Source organism: Nesoenas mayeri (genome assembly GCF_963082525.1).
Source record: "Nesoenas mayeri genome assembly, chromosome: 11".
In the NCBI taxonomy this organism is placed as follows: domain Eukaryota; kingdom Metazoa; phylum Chordata; class Aves; order Columbiformes; family Columbidae; genus Nesoenas; species Nesoenas mayeri.
The window spans coordinates 4,563,539-4,578,926 of record NC_137563.1 but is presented as its reverse complement, the minus strand read 5'-3'; the positions used below and the strand labels follow the sequence as shown (position 1 = coordinate 4,578,926).

At 41.0% G+C, this 15,388-nt stretch overlaps 1 protein-coding gene across 1 annotated transcript in view; it reads left to right on the top strand.

Moving 5' to 3' along the window:
• The window catches only part of ARNT2 (aryl hydrocarbon receptor nuclear translocator 2), a gene marked incomplete at both ends in the record, with an annotated part of 97,268 nt that overhangs the window by 66,429 nt on the left and 15,451 nt on the right, over nucleotides 1-15,388 (top strand). The window contains 4 exons of the mRNA XM_080351116.1: nucleotides 2,766-2,842; nucleotides 4,890-5,024; nucleotides 5,887-5,961; nucleotides 9,957-10,108. Of these exons, the coding sequence (XP_080207242.1) occupies nucleotides 2,766-2,842; nucleotides 4,890-5,024; nucleotides 5,887-5,961; nucleotides 9,957-10,108 (439 nt within the window). The remainder of the gene's footprint in view (nucleotides 1-2,765; nucleotides 2,843-4,889; nucleotides 5,025-5,886; nucleotides 5,962-9,956; nucleotides 10,109-15,388) is intronic.

The following is a 15,388-nucleotide window of genomic DNA, read 5'->3' as shown; positions in this document are numbered from 1 at the left end:
ACCCTTTATATATTTATAAACATTAATAAGGTCACCCCTCAGTCTCCTCTTCTCCAAACTAAAGAGACCCAGCTCCCTCATCCTTTCTTCATAAGGGAGATGCTCCACTCCCTTAATCATCTTTGTTGCCCTACGCTGGACTCTCTCCAGCAGTTCCCTGTCCTTCTGGAACTGAGGGGCCACAGCTGGACACAATATTCCAGATGTGGTCTCACCAGGGCAGAGTAGAGGGGAAGGAGGATCTACTAACCACCCCCCTTCTAATACACCCCAGGATGCCATTGGCCTTCCTGGCCACAAGGGCACAGTGCTGGCTCATGGTCATCCTGTTGTCCACCAGGACCCCCTCGTGCTCCATCCTAAACTGCTGCATCATTTAATTTGTCGTCCTCTCGGTTCACACTTCTAGTCACCTCTTTGTGATGTGAAACTGCTGGATTCCAGTTATCAACCCCTGCAAACTGCACAGAACTCTCAGTTAACCTTTTTCCACCTATTTAAAATTAGAATTGCTCATGTGGAGGAGTCAACGTTTAGTTTGTATGTGAGCAGATAGCAGCCATGCATCTGCCAAATTTTGTCCGAAGTGGACACAATTTTAAGCATATATGTTTTGCTGCTGCTTTTTCAGGGTAATATTGTTTCTCTTTTTTTCCCAAGAGGCAGCCGAATTCAGTTCCTTTGCCTATTGGAGCTGTCATTAGCTAATTACCAGGTGTTGTATGGAAGAAATAACTGTGTGTGTAGAAACAGCAAGGAAGGAAAACAAAATACTTCTGTAATATGAATCTCTTAACTGTAGTTTGATGTGAGTGGTTTTTGCTCTTCATGCTGAGCTGGTACCTCAGAGCATGGGATTTATTTGTGTGGGGGCTCTTGTTTGTAGTTGTTTCCCTGGAGTGTAACAGGAAAGAGTCTGGAATAGTGGTGAGTGTAAAATCAAAACAATGTTCTGTCATTTAACTGCTTGAAGGATAAACTGACAAACTGCAGGCGGTGCAGAACGGTCTCACATTGGGTCAACGCAGGTTGTCTTCATTTCAAGGACATTCTACATACAGTGAAGGATATCGAGTGAGAGTTTGTGTCCCTGGTAACCCACAGATGAACCTTTATCAGAAGCACAAAATAATATTTAATTGAAAGATAGCGTGACAATTTCTTCCAATGTTATTTTTAACTTTAGTGTTCAATGACAGATTTTTTTAAATGTAATCTTAAAGTCACGCACTGCCACCTCGATCTTCTCATACAGCTTCTAAGAAAACATTTCAGAGGAGTATTTCCAGCTTTTGGTGAGGGATATCATATAGGTTTAGAAGCTAAGGAGTTATTTGGGGCCAAATTTGATCATTGTGTAGAAGTCAAGGGGTTTCTGCCCATCTCTTAGTATGTGAGGTTGAAATTTGTGCTGCATCTCAATTTGCCACTTGTTAGAAGGGACACTAATGTTCCTCCTTTGTAAAGCTCTTGAGATCCCCAGTAAAATCCTAGTTATCTGTTGTGGGCTGCAAATGAAGATAAGCCACCGAAATTGTGAATTCCATTGCAAGTAACGTTTGAATATATTATATAAAAAATGGGGCTTTTTTCTTTCATACTTTATATATTTTATTTTATTATATAGCTTAATGGGAACTGAAAAATACCTGTAGAGAGTGATATTTAGAAACTGATTGTCAGATAAGATTCAATTATTTTGATACAAAATAACTTCCTCCAGAGAATACTTCAGGTCAACCAGCAGCGTTTATAGCCATTTTTTGGGGTCATAATTTAAGAAAATTGTATGCCATCATCCTTTGCATGGTCCAAAGATTGACGTTCATTGGGAGTTGTAAATTTCAAGAATAAAGTGGCTGCTGTTTTATAATTGGTAGCTGCTTTGCAATAATGTCGTTAATGCTTTAAAGTGCCTCTTAAATGATTCACTACTTGTTGTGACTGAATTCCTTGAAAAGCCTTGTGAAAGAGTTGACAAATCAATTAAAATAAGTCAGCAGCGTCACTCTTGGAAGATGTTTTTTCAAGTGCTTTGTAGGAAACCGGTATCTCAGAATTTGAGTTGGGAAATAGCCTTAGCTAAAGGCTTAGACAACCAGCAAGTAAACAGAGCTAATCTGAACATTCCTGCTTGTGAAACACCGAGATGGAAAATAGTATACATGTATGTTTTGAAATTATTCCTGTGTTTGTAGTAGTTACTCCTGTTACACAACTGATACAGGCAGTGTTTAGCAAAGCATCCGGATTTTTTTAGTCTTTCAGCGTAATGACCCAGATTTAGTCCATTATAGGAAAAACTAAAACCGGCTGTTAAATGTAAGCATGAAGTTAATGAAAAATCTGGGCTATGCCTTGTTTTTAAGGCTCATTATGGTATATTATTCACAAAGAAAACCGAACATGTCTCCACTCACTGAACATATTAAGTCACCACATGGTTCCAGTAACATGCTGCGGAACAGCACTCACGGGAATGTTATCGTCCATCTCGGTGTATAATGGAATTTTCGTGTCTGTTTTGTCTACAGCAGCCAAAATTACTGTCGTGGGTACTGTATATGCATGTGAGGTATGTAAGATCAGCACAACTGAGAAAGATCGTCTGATCTGAACCCAGAGGTAATGCCCGAATCCTAGAGAAGGCAATAAGGTTATTTTGTATGATTTGGAGCATCTAGAATACTATAGAACCAGGTCAGCAGCATCTCTGTTCATCCCAACTTCCTGATTATAACAGTATTTGTTATTGTTTATTCTAGGAATGACTATACCAGAAGAAGACACCGATGTGGGACAAGGTAGTAAATATTGCCTCGTGGCAATAGGAAGGCTTCAGGTAATGCCAGTCTTTCCTTATATAAATAAACTACTTCTGAACTCATAACCAGTCTTGTGCTTTAGTTGTAAAGGATTTGCACAAAGTTCTGGTGCTAGACTGTAACTTTGAATATGGCTCCAAAATATGAAGTGCCTTGATGTTGGTGTGCAGCCAGTGACAGGTTTAGAACATTTCAACAGAGTGAAATGAAAATATGAGTTTGGTGCATGTGTGTATTTAACCCAACAGCAGCAGCAGAGACGCTCCTGGAGCAGGAGCACATACAGACCTGCCGGTCTCTGGGATGCATAGGGCTGGGATACTTGAGATAGTGAGAAAGGTGGGAGTGCAGGTGCAGCAGATGGCAGGTTGAAGTGGCTCCGGACACAGTGATACGCTCCCTGCCATTCTTCCATTCCTTCTCTCTCCCTGCATAATCAACTACATGACAAACGGTGATTGCAGGAGTTACCCTGAAAATGGTAAAGATAAGGGCAGTCAAGTTGCACTTCACAAATAGCAACTTTATTCTCTATGTGTATTGTATTGTCCATTCCGATGTGATGTCAGCCAACAGAACTGCGAGAATAAAGTCTTATTTTCTTTTTGTCCAGACGTTTGCAGTCGGTGTGTTACATTTTCTTTCTTTGTCCATTGCTGACGAGAGTTCTGAGTGGGAGCTTGAGCAGTCGCAGTGAATCTCCTTCACTGCAGCAGGGAGGCTGGTTTTTATCTTCCCAGTCTGGGAATTCTGCCATGGGTTTGAGCCTCCTGCGTGATCTCCTCTTGCCCTGGACTTGTTGCCATCTGCTAGGATGGCGTCACTTTTTCTGAGAAGGTAGCATGACCCTTTCATTGGAGCGCAGGTGCCAAACCCATCTCCTCGGAGGAGAACAGCCTGCACTTCACTGCATTAGCACTTCTGAGTATGTCTCGGCTGTGATGGCAGAGCTACAAAAATGTATTGCATGATGTGTTTTAGGTTAATCATGCTTTTATAATCGAGCATAATATGGATAGAGGGAAGTTACAGGGATTCATATGTTACAGCTGCCAAAGAAAGATGATTCCCAAGAAAATCACATTGTTAGCATGCGGAATGTCAAAACATGTTAGGTTAGAAGGGGCAGCGGTGTATGTGAGGGAGGCTCTGTGGGTAGGCTCAATCACAAAGAAGTCAAGTGGCACTAATTAAAAACTCTGTTCTGTCACAGCAGAATGAAAGCTTGCATACAGTTCATTTTGCATACAGTTGTGCTGTCTAATCTGCTTTAAGACAGGAAAAAAAAAGAAGAGATTTTGCTCTTTTTGTCTTGGGACCTTGACAACAGAGATAGCTCTGGAAGCTGTAAGAAAAACAGTGGTCTCATTTGTAGCCCCAGTAGGAATGAATGGATTGGAAGTGACCTGATTGCCCAGGTTTCAGGCAGAGAGCTGGAAAAATATCATTCTCTCTGGTGAGATTTGAGGAGCATTTATAGGTGATCTGTGTTTTTGCATGATGAGCAGCCACTTGCTGGTTTAATACAATCTGCCTCAGCCTCTGAAGACCTTCGTTCAGGTTCTCTGGGTGTTTCAGGTGGGGTTCATCTCACCTGAAAGTTGAGTGTTTAGTCTGAGCTGGTCCTGTTGGATATATCTAGATATAACGAGTTGGCCTCTTCTAGAGATTGACCTTCCTGTACTAAAATGGGTGGACTGAATCATCCTCTGCAAGTATCTTGGTTAACAAAGGTAGGAACTAAGATGCCTAATTTTAATGTGGTGCCAGAAAGTGAGATGAATCTAGCTCTACTTATATCCTTGCTACATCCCTCCTTCTTGGGAACTTCTGATGTATTTGTTTGCTTGCTGTGCTGCTAAGCCTTGGTAGGTGCCATGGGCTGAGATATTTGCCCTGCAAACTAGACTAAAGGCTGTTTTGTGTCACTTATCTGTGCTGTCGTTATGACTTCCTTCGGTAGTTAGCACTCTGCCAACAGATTATGTTCTTTAGCTACATAATGAAATTTTACTTAAGGTGACCGTTCTGTGGACTAAATGTTGTGGACTTCATTGGTCGTAGGTAACCAGCTCTCCAGTGTGCATGGACATGAACGGCATGTCGGTCCCCACGGAGTTCTTGTCTAGACACAATTCTGATGGAGTCATCACCTTTGTGGACCCAAGGTGCATCAGTGTCATTGGGTACCAGCCCCAGGTCCGTGAGTCACTGTAAATGTGGAGACTGGTTAGAGCTAACGAGGAGAATTCTATTTGGATGTTATAGACAAAAGCAGCAAAAGTGAAATATTTGTAGCTGATAATACATGTGTCATGTACTAAATGCTGTTCACTTTTTTTGCTCTGTAAATGTGCAGTTTTCCCCTTTGTTATGTACAGTGTCTTTTTATAGCTTTTCATCCAATTAGAATTCTAACAGCAAGATGCTTTAAACCTTGCACAGCTTCCCAGCGGAGACATTTCTGTGATAGGAAGTTAACGGTGCTTGAAGAGGATTTTAGTCCTGTAGATCTGTACTTCTGCCAATCTACTGAACAGTAAACAAACGTCACTGATGGCATCTATTTTCCTTTAGGCTTACATCTGCTCCTCTGAATAGGAGGCTACTCACAGAACTGGGTAGAACAGTAAATGAACTTCTGACTGCCACAACTTTTCCTCAGATAACTCTCAACAGTTGCAGTTTAGAAGCAAAAATAATTTATTACCCATTTGTTTTTCCGGTTTATTTTGATTTTAGGTAGTTTTATAATAACTGTTTTTACAAAAATTAGTGCCATAAAATGTGCTGTACTAAAGAACGTCAGTCTTTTCAAGACACTTTTTTGCAGCTATTCAAAAATCACTTAAAGTTTGTTTGTAAATACATACATCTGCGCAGCAGTACAAATATAGATTGGGACATGATGCCTACAAACCTCATTTGTATGATTCATCCCTGATTAACTGAGTAGACCATTGAGGGGAGCAGATCTAATGTCTGCAAGGATTACTTGCAGATCTGCACAGGGGTTTGTGTTGTGGTTTGAGTTTTCACACAGCTCTGTGTTTTGTTCTAGGATCTTCTGGGGAAAGATATTTTAGAGTTCTGCCATCCTGAAGATCAAAGCCATTTGAGAGAGAGTTTCCAACAGGTGCTGTGTCCTCCTTCTTTTCTTCCACAACTTATTTAGTACTTTTGTTATTATTTTGTTCAGAGAAGTAGCTTTTATTTTACATTTCAAGGGGTTTTTTTTGTTATGCAGGAGAAGCGGCAAGATACAAAACTATTTGTTGATCAGTAATCAGTTAAACTGCATAAATGTTAGTTTAAACTGCAGTATGTGTTGTCTGCATTTTCAGAAATAAGTCACCTAGTTATACATTTTGTTTTCTTTTTACAAAAAATTAATTGAGTGTTCACTGCACATTTACGTTCCAAGGTGGTTTGTTGATTTGAAAGCAGTTATGCTCTGTAATGCTGGATTGTTTATGGCCTAAATTCTCTGCTAACATAGATGCTTCATATTTTAATGGAGTTACACCATTTTACATCAATAGAGACTTTGCCCCTTCTCCCTATTAGGAATTGAAATGTAGGCAAAAGAAATACAACATACGGAAAGAGTTACTGATCTGGATTAGTTTTTACAGTGGGCCGCATTTACATCAGCTATATCAAAGGCATTTATTCTGCTGTAGAACTTTTTATTTCAGATTAATCTGGGACATACAGTAGAAGTACTTTCCCCAAACCTTCTGCTTGTTGCTGGTCTTTTCAGCACCTTCCCGACTGCACTAGAAAGCGTGGTATAGCATGTTTAACCCATTACTGAGGTTCAGATGATCTAACTGGTTCCAGATTTTCTGGCAAAAGCCTATAGCTCAACCAAGATTTCTTGATCCATCCTGCATCAGATGCTGAGATGTATTTTCAGCTGTGTTACATGGATATGATGTGACTTCTAAAATCATTTGTATAGCCAACTATTTATTCAGGCATGGCATGCAAAAATGGAGCTTGAAAAGCCTCTCTGGGGAAAACAACTAAATGCTGTTCTGTTACGATGGAACAGACTGTGAAATGGAGATTTTGGTTCCTAAAGAAGCATTTGAGATAGTGTAAGGTATCAGTACTCTTGAGCTGTTTCTCCCCAGCCCTTCCCTCAAGTGGAGACTACCACCCCACTGCTGAGCAGGCAGAAAAGACTATGAGAGCGCTCTGCATCCACACCTGTGTCCCTTGAACGGACTGAGTTCAAACAGCAGCTAAAGACCTTTTAAATTCAAGATGTTGATTCACTGGCAGGAGCCTGTGAAGAGCCAGATGCTTGGAAGAGGTCACCACTCCCAGTCATCTTCTCTGCCCCACCATGGCTGGGGCTGTGATGCTGCAGGTGAACCTACCTGATGGTAACATGTCACCAGGAGTCAGGTCCTGTTCCCACTTTTCTCCTCCCTCACTTCTTCCCCACTCTCTCTACTGTCCTTACACTGGCATGGATGGACGTGCTGGGTGGGAGAGCTAAGGAACTAATCGCTTTTGCATGGGACTGGCTTTCAGCTGGTTCAGCTCCCCGAACTTCTGCCTGGTCACATCAGTGGCTCAGGAACAGCAGCGAGAACACGTACGCTGTTTATCACAAACACCCAGATGATTGGTTCCAATAACTTATCCAGAGAGCTGCTGGATAATAACACATCAAACATCCATCTCTACAGTGATGGCCTGGGGCTCAGAAGGGCTGACTAACTACCATTCCAGTTAATGACTTGGTCCTCGCTGTGCTTGCCGACAGCGAGATGCTGGTGCATCCTCAGGCTCAGCTGCTGTGGACTTCGCTGTCACTGCTCACTGTGAACCGAGTGCATAAATGATTTGCTGGATCAGGGACCTACATTATTTGCTTAAGGTTGTGCAAAAAGACTGCAGGAAAAAATGTAGATCAGAAGTGAAAGCTCCTGCTCACTCGACCTGTGTCAAATCTATGAAAATATTGTGCCGTTTCTTTGGTAGGCAATTCCTCTTTCAGTATATTTTTGTTCGGTACAGTAGCGATGTGATTTGGGCTGTTATTTCAGTCATGTAATAAAAGACTGAAGCAAACAGTTGAGCTATGCACCAGGTGGTTTTTATTTGCAAAGAATGTAAGAAAGTAAAGGTTAAACATTAACTTTGACATTTTTTGCACTATCTTGTTTGCGTGCACTGTTTTTAGACAGTTCAGGATTTTCCCACCAGCAGTCTCTATGCTTTATATATTATTACAGAATTAGTGTTTGCTTAATTCAGACGTTAGGACAATAGACCACTGCGGTTTGTTTTATTATTGTTAGTTGGGCCTCAGAAATATTTTCATTTAAAAGGTAACTGTGATTTCCAATAAAATCTCTGAAAACTCGATATTTCTAATTTGCTGACAGTATCAGAACCAGGTTGGTGCATAACAGAGGAGGGAGGGAGGGTTTTGCAGTTTTTGGTCTATTGCCAGTATCCATCCCAAAGCTTTGACTTCCTTGGGAGGATAAATTCATTCATCAGGGTGGGAAAATCAGTCCAGAATAAGATAGTCACAAGGCCAAGATCAACAAATAGAGTTTGGTATCAAAGGATCCAGAATCCAGCTATATGATATCCAGTAGGATGCTGTTCAGATTGGACACTTTTACACAAGCACTGTGTTTTTTTTACCCTGGGTGTGGTGGTAGAAAATTGCTGATAAAAGAATGTTACTCACTGAACTCAAACTACAAAAGTTTGGCTTTTTTTTCTCTTTAAAAAAAAAGGCATTTAGCTCAGTATTATTTTGAACTTTCCTGGGCATCGCTAAAGCTTTTTGTGTCTTCTATTTGCATTATTTCAATTTAATCCAGTATCCAATCAATCACTTTGAAATGCAGACCTTTGGACAAAAAAACCCCAGAATTGGAGCATTTTTCCTAATCCAGTTGCTTGTTGATAAAGACAGAGGGTGAATACTGGGTTTTCTACTTGTAGGCAATGCAGGCTGCAGATAGCTAATAAAAAATACCAGTGGATACGCATTAAGAATCCACAATGAGATGTGGCAATTATTTGCAGTAGCCATTCTCTTTCCTTCCCCTGATATAGCTTGGTGGACAAGCAATCAAAAATAAGCACAGATAGCCCAGGTAAGTGCCAGCTCAGTGACTTGAAACCATGTAAGTTTTCTTCTGACTTAAACCAAGGTTATTAGATGATACGTAAAAGGCAGTTACAGTGCCAGCGTGCAGGTATTATTTTGAGCATACTGCTGCTTCTCACTTGATGCCCAACTATTGACTTCAACGAAACTTAAGCTACCAAAGACAGAATTTGAACTGAATATTGCCAGAATTCTTAGTCATAGATGAATAGGCTGTCCAAGCAAAGTATTTGCTTTACGTTTTCACTAATACTATTAAAATGGGCAGTGACTTATTGGTGTTCTCCATTCAAAGGCTGGCTCACTCTTTCGTGTTTTGAAAGACAGAAGCACGTGTTTCTTGTTAGCGCTTTGCCATTGTAGATGGTCTTAGAATGTGTTGGGGACAAAAAGAAAAAGGCAAAACAAACACACAAACAAAGCCAAAAAACTACTACATATGGTTTCCAAAAATAAAAATCTTAATTATTATCCTAAATGTTGATGTGTGATTTGGTATATCACATGTATGAATTGCATAGCTAGGTATCTGTGCAGAACATCAGATAGCCAACGTCAAAATGTTTCTTCTTGTGGGCTTTTGTTTCAGCTGCAATGTTTGGTTTATGGTTTACTGATAAACATTTAAAAGATCCTCAGTTTGGTTTCAGTCGATATCTCAATATGTGCTCCATATTAAAACCTCCTTAAATCTTCCCCATTGGGATAACAGCACAACCTGATTGTTGTCCTGAATCTGTGTTGTTCTTATATGTAGCCTGGAAAGTGGCATTTTGCACAACAAAGCGTGAGGGTTTCATTCTGAAGGAAATAGCTTGAAATATGAATCATATTTTGTTTATTCTCTTCAAATTAAGAATCTCCCTGCTGTGTCCATAGTTTCTGTAACTCAAGTTTAAAACACACCAGTTACTGCTATTTACTATTCACTTGCACAGCAGGTAGCAATCTCCTTTTATTAACCTTTCCAAATGGTTTTGCAGGTTGTGAAGCTGAAAGGTCAGGTCCTCTCTGTGATGTATCGTTTTCGTACCAAAAACCGGGAATGGATGCTGATCAGAACCAGCAGCTTCACATTTCAGAATCCTTATTCCGATGAGATTGAATACATCATCTGCACCAACACTAATGTGAAGTATGTACCTCTGCAGACGCTCGCGTATGTGGTTGCGAAAGAATATAAGCATTGGTTTTTGCTGTAAAGCACATTCAGATTTTTTGGTAGCCTGTTTCTAGCTACATTTCTTTCTCTGTGACAGCACAGTCTGTAACAGGGTTTTTCTACATCACAAAATCTCACAGCGTAGCTGATTCTCTGTGTCATGATGCTGCGATGCTTCCAGGGCCTTGGCTGTGCTGGGGGAGAAACGTCTCTTATCTGTTATGTCATTAGACAAGCCCATTGATCTTGGTCCAGGCTGCCTTAAACTAGCACAGAGCTTCCAGCACCAGAGCAGCTGTCCTGATACTGGAGGAACGTTAGCCTGATTCCTAATCCAAAGAGAAAATGGTGTGTCTGTGCTCATGGTGATCATACCATTCCATAGTTCTGGGCATCTTCGCCTTGAGCTGTGGGTACACTTAAGGCAAAACTATTTCCTAGTAGCCCTGAGTGGGAGAGGTTTCTCATACTCAGTTTAAGATCTGGTGGAATATCCCCAAGTACGGGGACAGATCCAAGCCCTTATCTTAAGACGGAAGTTAAATCATCCTGCCTTTGAGTTAATATTTTCAAGAATCTGTTGTTGGACCTTTTAGGAGGAGGTCACCCTAGGAGTACAGTGGAGATTCGTCACCGTGTAACTGAGCAGAGTTGCTTTTGGAGCCTTCTGAGTTCTGAGCCAATAACTGCAGAAACTGATCTGGCCTTGATAAAGCCATCGCTTTGTAGTGTGAGGTTTTTTTTATAAATATTTCTTCTTTCCAATATAAACTTAATCGATTTCTAAAAGAAAATCTGCTTCTGGTCTGACCAAAGGTATTTTTTTTGCCAAGTTTTTAGCTCAGAAGAAATTATTGATTTTAAGATCTCAACCTGTTAGGCTGCGTAATGGAAATGCTGAAGGAGTATTCTGCTAGTAGAGATGCATGCTGAGAGCTCCACTTGCAAAACCAAACCCCTGCGGCTTTGGCATTTGAACTTAGCAAGCTAGTAAGTGTCCCTGGGTGTTTCTAGACTTGATCCTTTGGATATGACACATACCTGGACTAGAATGGCTGTGCTTTCACTCACTTGAAACCCAGCATCATGATTGTTTTGCTCAGTTTTTTCTGCATGCCCAAAAAGTCGGGCTTAAACAACTGAATGGTTAAGCTCATTGAAAACAAGCAAATGTGTCTTGAAATGAGACAGCTAAATATCTCCCTGTCTGCACTGTGCATCTAAATAGATATTTCCACATTTCTCCTGTCCCATATTTCTTTTCCAAATAATTTGTATATGCAAAAACAGGCCTGCAAAATAAAAAGCGACTTCTGAAATCTGTCCCAGGCTGGCTTAATTGTGCTTTGTTCCCAAGAGTCCAGAGATCAAAAAGCGGGGCTGTAGACTTATGTTGTGCTGACTCTTGGAATGTTTTTTTCCGAGCCTCCACTATACTGTTCAGCTTGGCATCGCAGCACTTGCTGTGATGAACAGGACCGTGCCAGCTTCTGGCTCTTGTTATATCTCTCTTGCTAAGGCTTGAATAACAACCCAGAAATGTTGGCCTAATATGGAAGTTGCCCGCTGCTGCTTTCACAGAGGATGTTCCCTCTTTCCTGTCATGTAGAAAATGTTCTAGTCCTATGGCAAGATACGACACATTATACATCTGCTTTTGAATAGTAGAAAGAATGCATTATTCAAAATGTTTTCTGTTTTTCCCTCCCCTCTTCTCTCCCACTTCACAGACAGATTTCCAAAGAGGACTTACTGTAATGTGCTGCTGTTCCTGCCTGTTTTTCTGTATTTATTTATATTTTTTGCACATTTTGGGTCATGTTTTGACTTCTGATTTCCTACATGCCTCGGGGAGTTGCACGCCATGGTAACTGTTGATTTCCGCCTCCTCATGAAGCTCCTGCTGGGGCTGGTTGTTTGGCACCGACCCCGGTGCGCGGGGCCGTCTCCACGTCTCGGTGCGAGTACCAGATGCTCGGGGTCCAGCAAAGGGCTTCTCATGGAGCCCAAGGGCAGCCTCCACCGCACGGTTCTGGGCACTTCTGCACGGAGACGCATTTCCATTTGACTTTTTGCTGTGGTATCCTAGCCAGTTCCATAAAATAAAGGCATGAGGCAGTTAAAAATTCAGCATAAAGTTGTAAAGACAAAGGATTCAATCATTTTTTAAGTTAGTTTGATGCCACAGTACGCATATCTGTGTTTCTGTTAATGGAATAGCTCTCATTTTGCATTGGCCGGTGAACAGCATTTTCCCAAAAGACTGTAGAGGGCAGTGGTGGTTCCAGTTGTGGAAGGATTACTTGATTTTTATTTTTGTTGGTTTGGCTGTTTTGTTTTGTTTTGATTTTCTTAAATAAAGATCCTCCTTTAGAGCTTCAGTCGACTTTCCAAACTTGCATTTTGTGCGGAAGGATAACGAAACATTAGGTTCAAATGTTCACCCAGTTCCTTGCAAAAAATAAAAGAAAAGCAAACTTTGCTGAGTTTTACTTGGGTGTAGTCATCCAAGAGAAACTTCCTGCAGAAGTGAAGCATTAAACGTTCAGCATTTGTGCTGGGTTCGGCTGAAGAGTCCCTGTTTGACCACATCTTCCTGTGTAGTTGGGACTGTTTGATTTCCAAAAAGAAATAGTAATTGTGATCAGTGTTTATTTAACATACACCTAGAGCAGTGTTTGAGAGATATTTTATTTTTTTTTTTCTGACCTTTTTGGAAATTCTGCTGTTTCATTTTTGTAAGCCCCAAAGCCCTGTGTTGCTCTGCATGAGTTTCTGAATCCTACAGTTGTCCTAAGATCTTTGCTTTGGAGTGAGCTGGCAGAGGTCACTGCTGGAGCAGCCTAATGGTGAATCGGCTCACACTGTGGGAGAGATGCTTCCTGTCTCCAATTTTCATGGGCCAGAGTACTAAAAAGATCAACTATTCTGACAAAATTCCAGCCCATGGTAGTGGTCCTAAAGACTTAGGTTCTTGTGATCCCTGTGCCATCTCTGGGGCAGCCTGATCCCTCAAGGCTGGAGTAAGACGGACCCTTTCACGGGGGTGAATTGAAGCTATAAGCTAAATTAGGGAGATTTTGGGTGTTTCTGAAAGAGGATTTTCCAACGGCAGTCCCAAGGCTTTTGTTGTCCAAGCCAGACACGGGAAGCACGTGTCCCTGTGATACATAAAAATAGCTTGGTAGGGATACAGTATTGTTTCTCTCCCACCATAGAGACTGTTAATTTTAAAGCTCGAATCCTTTTTTGGTCACTCTGATGCCTGGAAAAAGAACAGGTGACTTCAGTGCTCATGGAGAGAGATTAATTTGGCTGAAATTCTCCCCAGTGTCAAATCTTCCCTTTTCCTCCAAATACATCTAGTGAAGTAAATTTGAATTAACTATTAAAACCTTCAGAGCTGCTGAACCATTCCTTGTTCAAGCCAAGGGCTTTTCCTGTTCCATACCAAACCTGTGGGTGAGCCAGGAGTTCCTGCAGTACAGGCAGAGTCCTCTGTTGACCCAGACAATCCCTTACTTGCTGTGTTGGGTGTCCTGTAAAGCCAGGAAATACCTCTTGCATTTACTCCTTGAAGCTGTGAAACTGAAATTGCAACCAAGGATAGTTTGAATTTTGGTTTAAAAGTCAAAAGGCAGTTCGAGTTTTGCCCAAATCAATAATAATCCCTTGTTCTTTATCATCTTTAAACAAACAATCTAGCAGCTGGATGACTGAAGGGACCAACGTGTGTTCACTGTTCAGTCTGAAGCAACCACGACAGCAGCACTCAGCTCTCCCTGCTCAGCTGGTCCATGAATTCCTGCACCGTTTCTTTCGGGTTTCAAGCATCTTTTGCACTATTTATGCAGTAGCAGCAAACAGCAGAAGATGCTAACCTGGCTTTGCATTTCAATCTTAAGTGCAGCACAACTTGCGCAGAGCTCAGTGAAGATACACTTAAGTATTTCTGTTTTATAGGAGCTGGATTTGGGAGGTGGTTCCCAAAGTTCAGGGCTGTTAACGCAACCTGGTATTTATATTGTACTGCAGCTTAAGGAGTATTAGAGATGAAAGATAGAGAAGGGTGAAGGAGCACTAAGTTAGAAGTGCCTACAAAACAAATAACTAGTAAGTATGCTGTTTTGTTTGGCTCATTTGTATGTATATGGCTGAATCAAGAAAACATACTTTATACGGAACAGAAGAGACCTAATGTGCTGTTTATTGACACACACACCAAGTCACTGGTAATAAAAACAAATGAAACAGTGTAATTAGCTTTCACGTTAACAACAGGATTTAATGGGTGTTTATTGTCCACAGGGTGGTATTTAGAAAAACTTCCCCATAGATTTGCTGTGATTAAATTACCTCCCATAGTTCTGTTGGAAAACTATGCATTTTATGCTTGCGAACAAAGAATTTCTTTGCATTCCAGTGGTAATTTTTAGGAATTTTCTGTGTACTAAAATAACATGGAACATCCGTGGCTCTCTAATGACCTGGAGGAGTTATATCTGCTGCATGTTACTCGTAGGACAGAAGTGATTCTGTATATTATGTGTTCTTACACAGAAGACTAGAAGAAGGCTTTTGGCCATCTACTCCAATCTTCTGTTTGTTGTAGGTCACAGATTTTTGTCCAGTTTACCATGGAGCCCAGTAACTGGTGTCTGAGCAAAATGTCTCCTGGAAAAGCATCAAAGGGTGGAAAAATCTACTACTTACTTCATTGAGTGGTCCCTCACATTCCTGTCAGTTTGTGCCTAATTTGACATTTGACTTTGTCTGCAAGTTTGTCTCAGTATTTTGACATTTGAATCTATCTAGTTCAAGATTTAAAAAGAAGGTTTGGATAAGAATCTAAAATACAAGGCTGTGGCGAAAAATGTATTCTAATTTTGCAGACTTTCAAAGCCATTACCTTGCTCTTTTGCAAAATCTCATCTATTACTGCCCATCACATTGGTGTCTCTCTGGGAGAAAACCCATGTGGTGTTTAATTCCTGTCTCTTTAGATGTTTTTTCCTGTATGCCAGAAGCATACAGGAATTGTGGCCACTGGCAAGTATCATTTGCAAGCCTTGAGCTTACTTTCTTGTCAGTCCAACTCCAATCTTATCCAAATCTCTGAGCATTAGTGTGATTTGGGGAGTTTATATCTTCTTTGCTAACTGACTAAAGCCTTGCAGAGAGGCTACCTGCACATCCTCAGGCCAGAAGTAATGGTTATGGTTAATGGTTATGAGCCGGTCCAGCGCAAGGGAC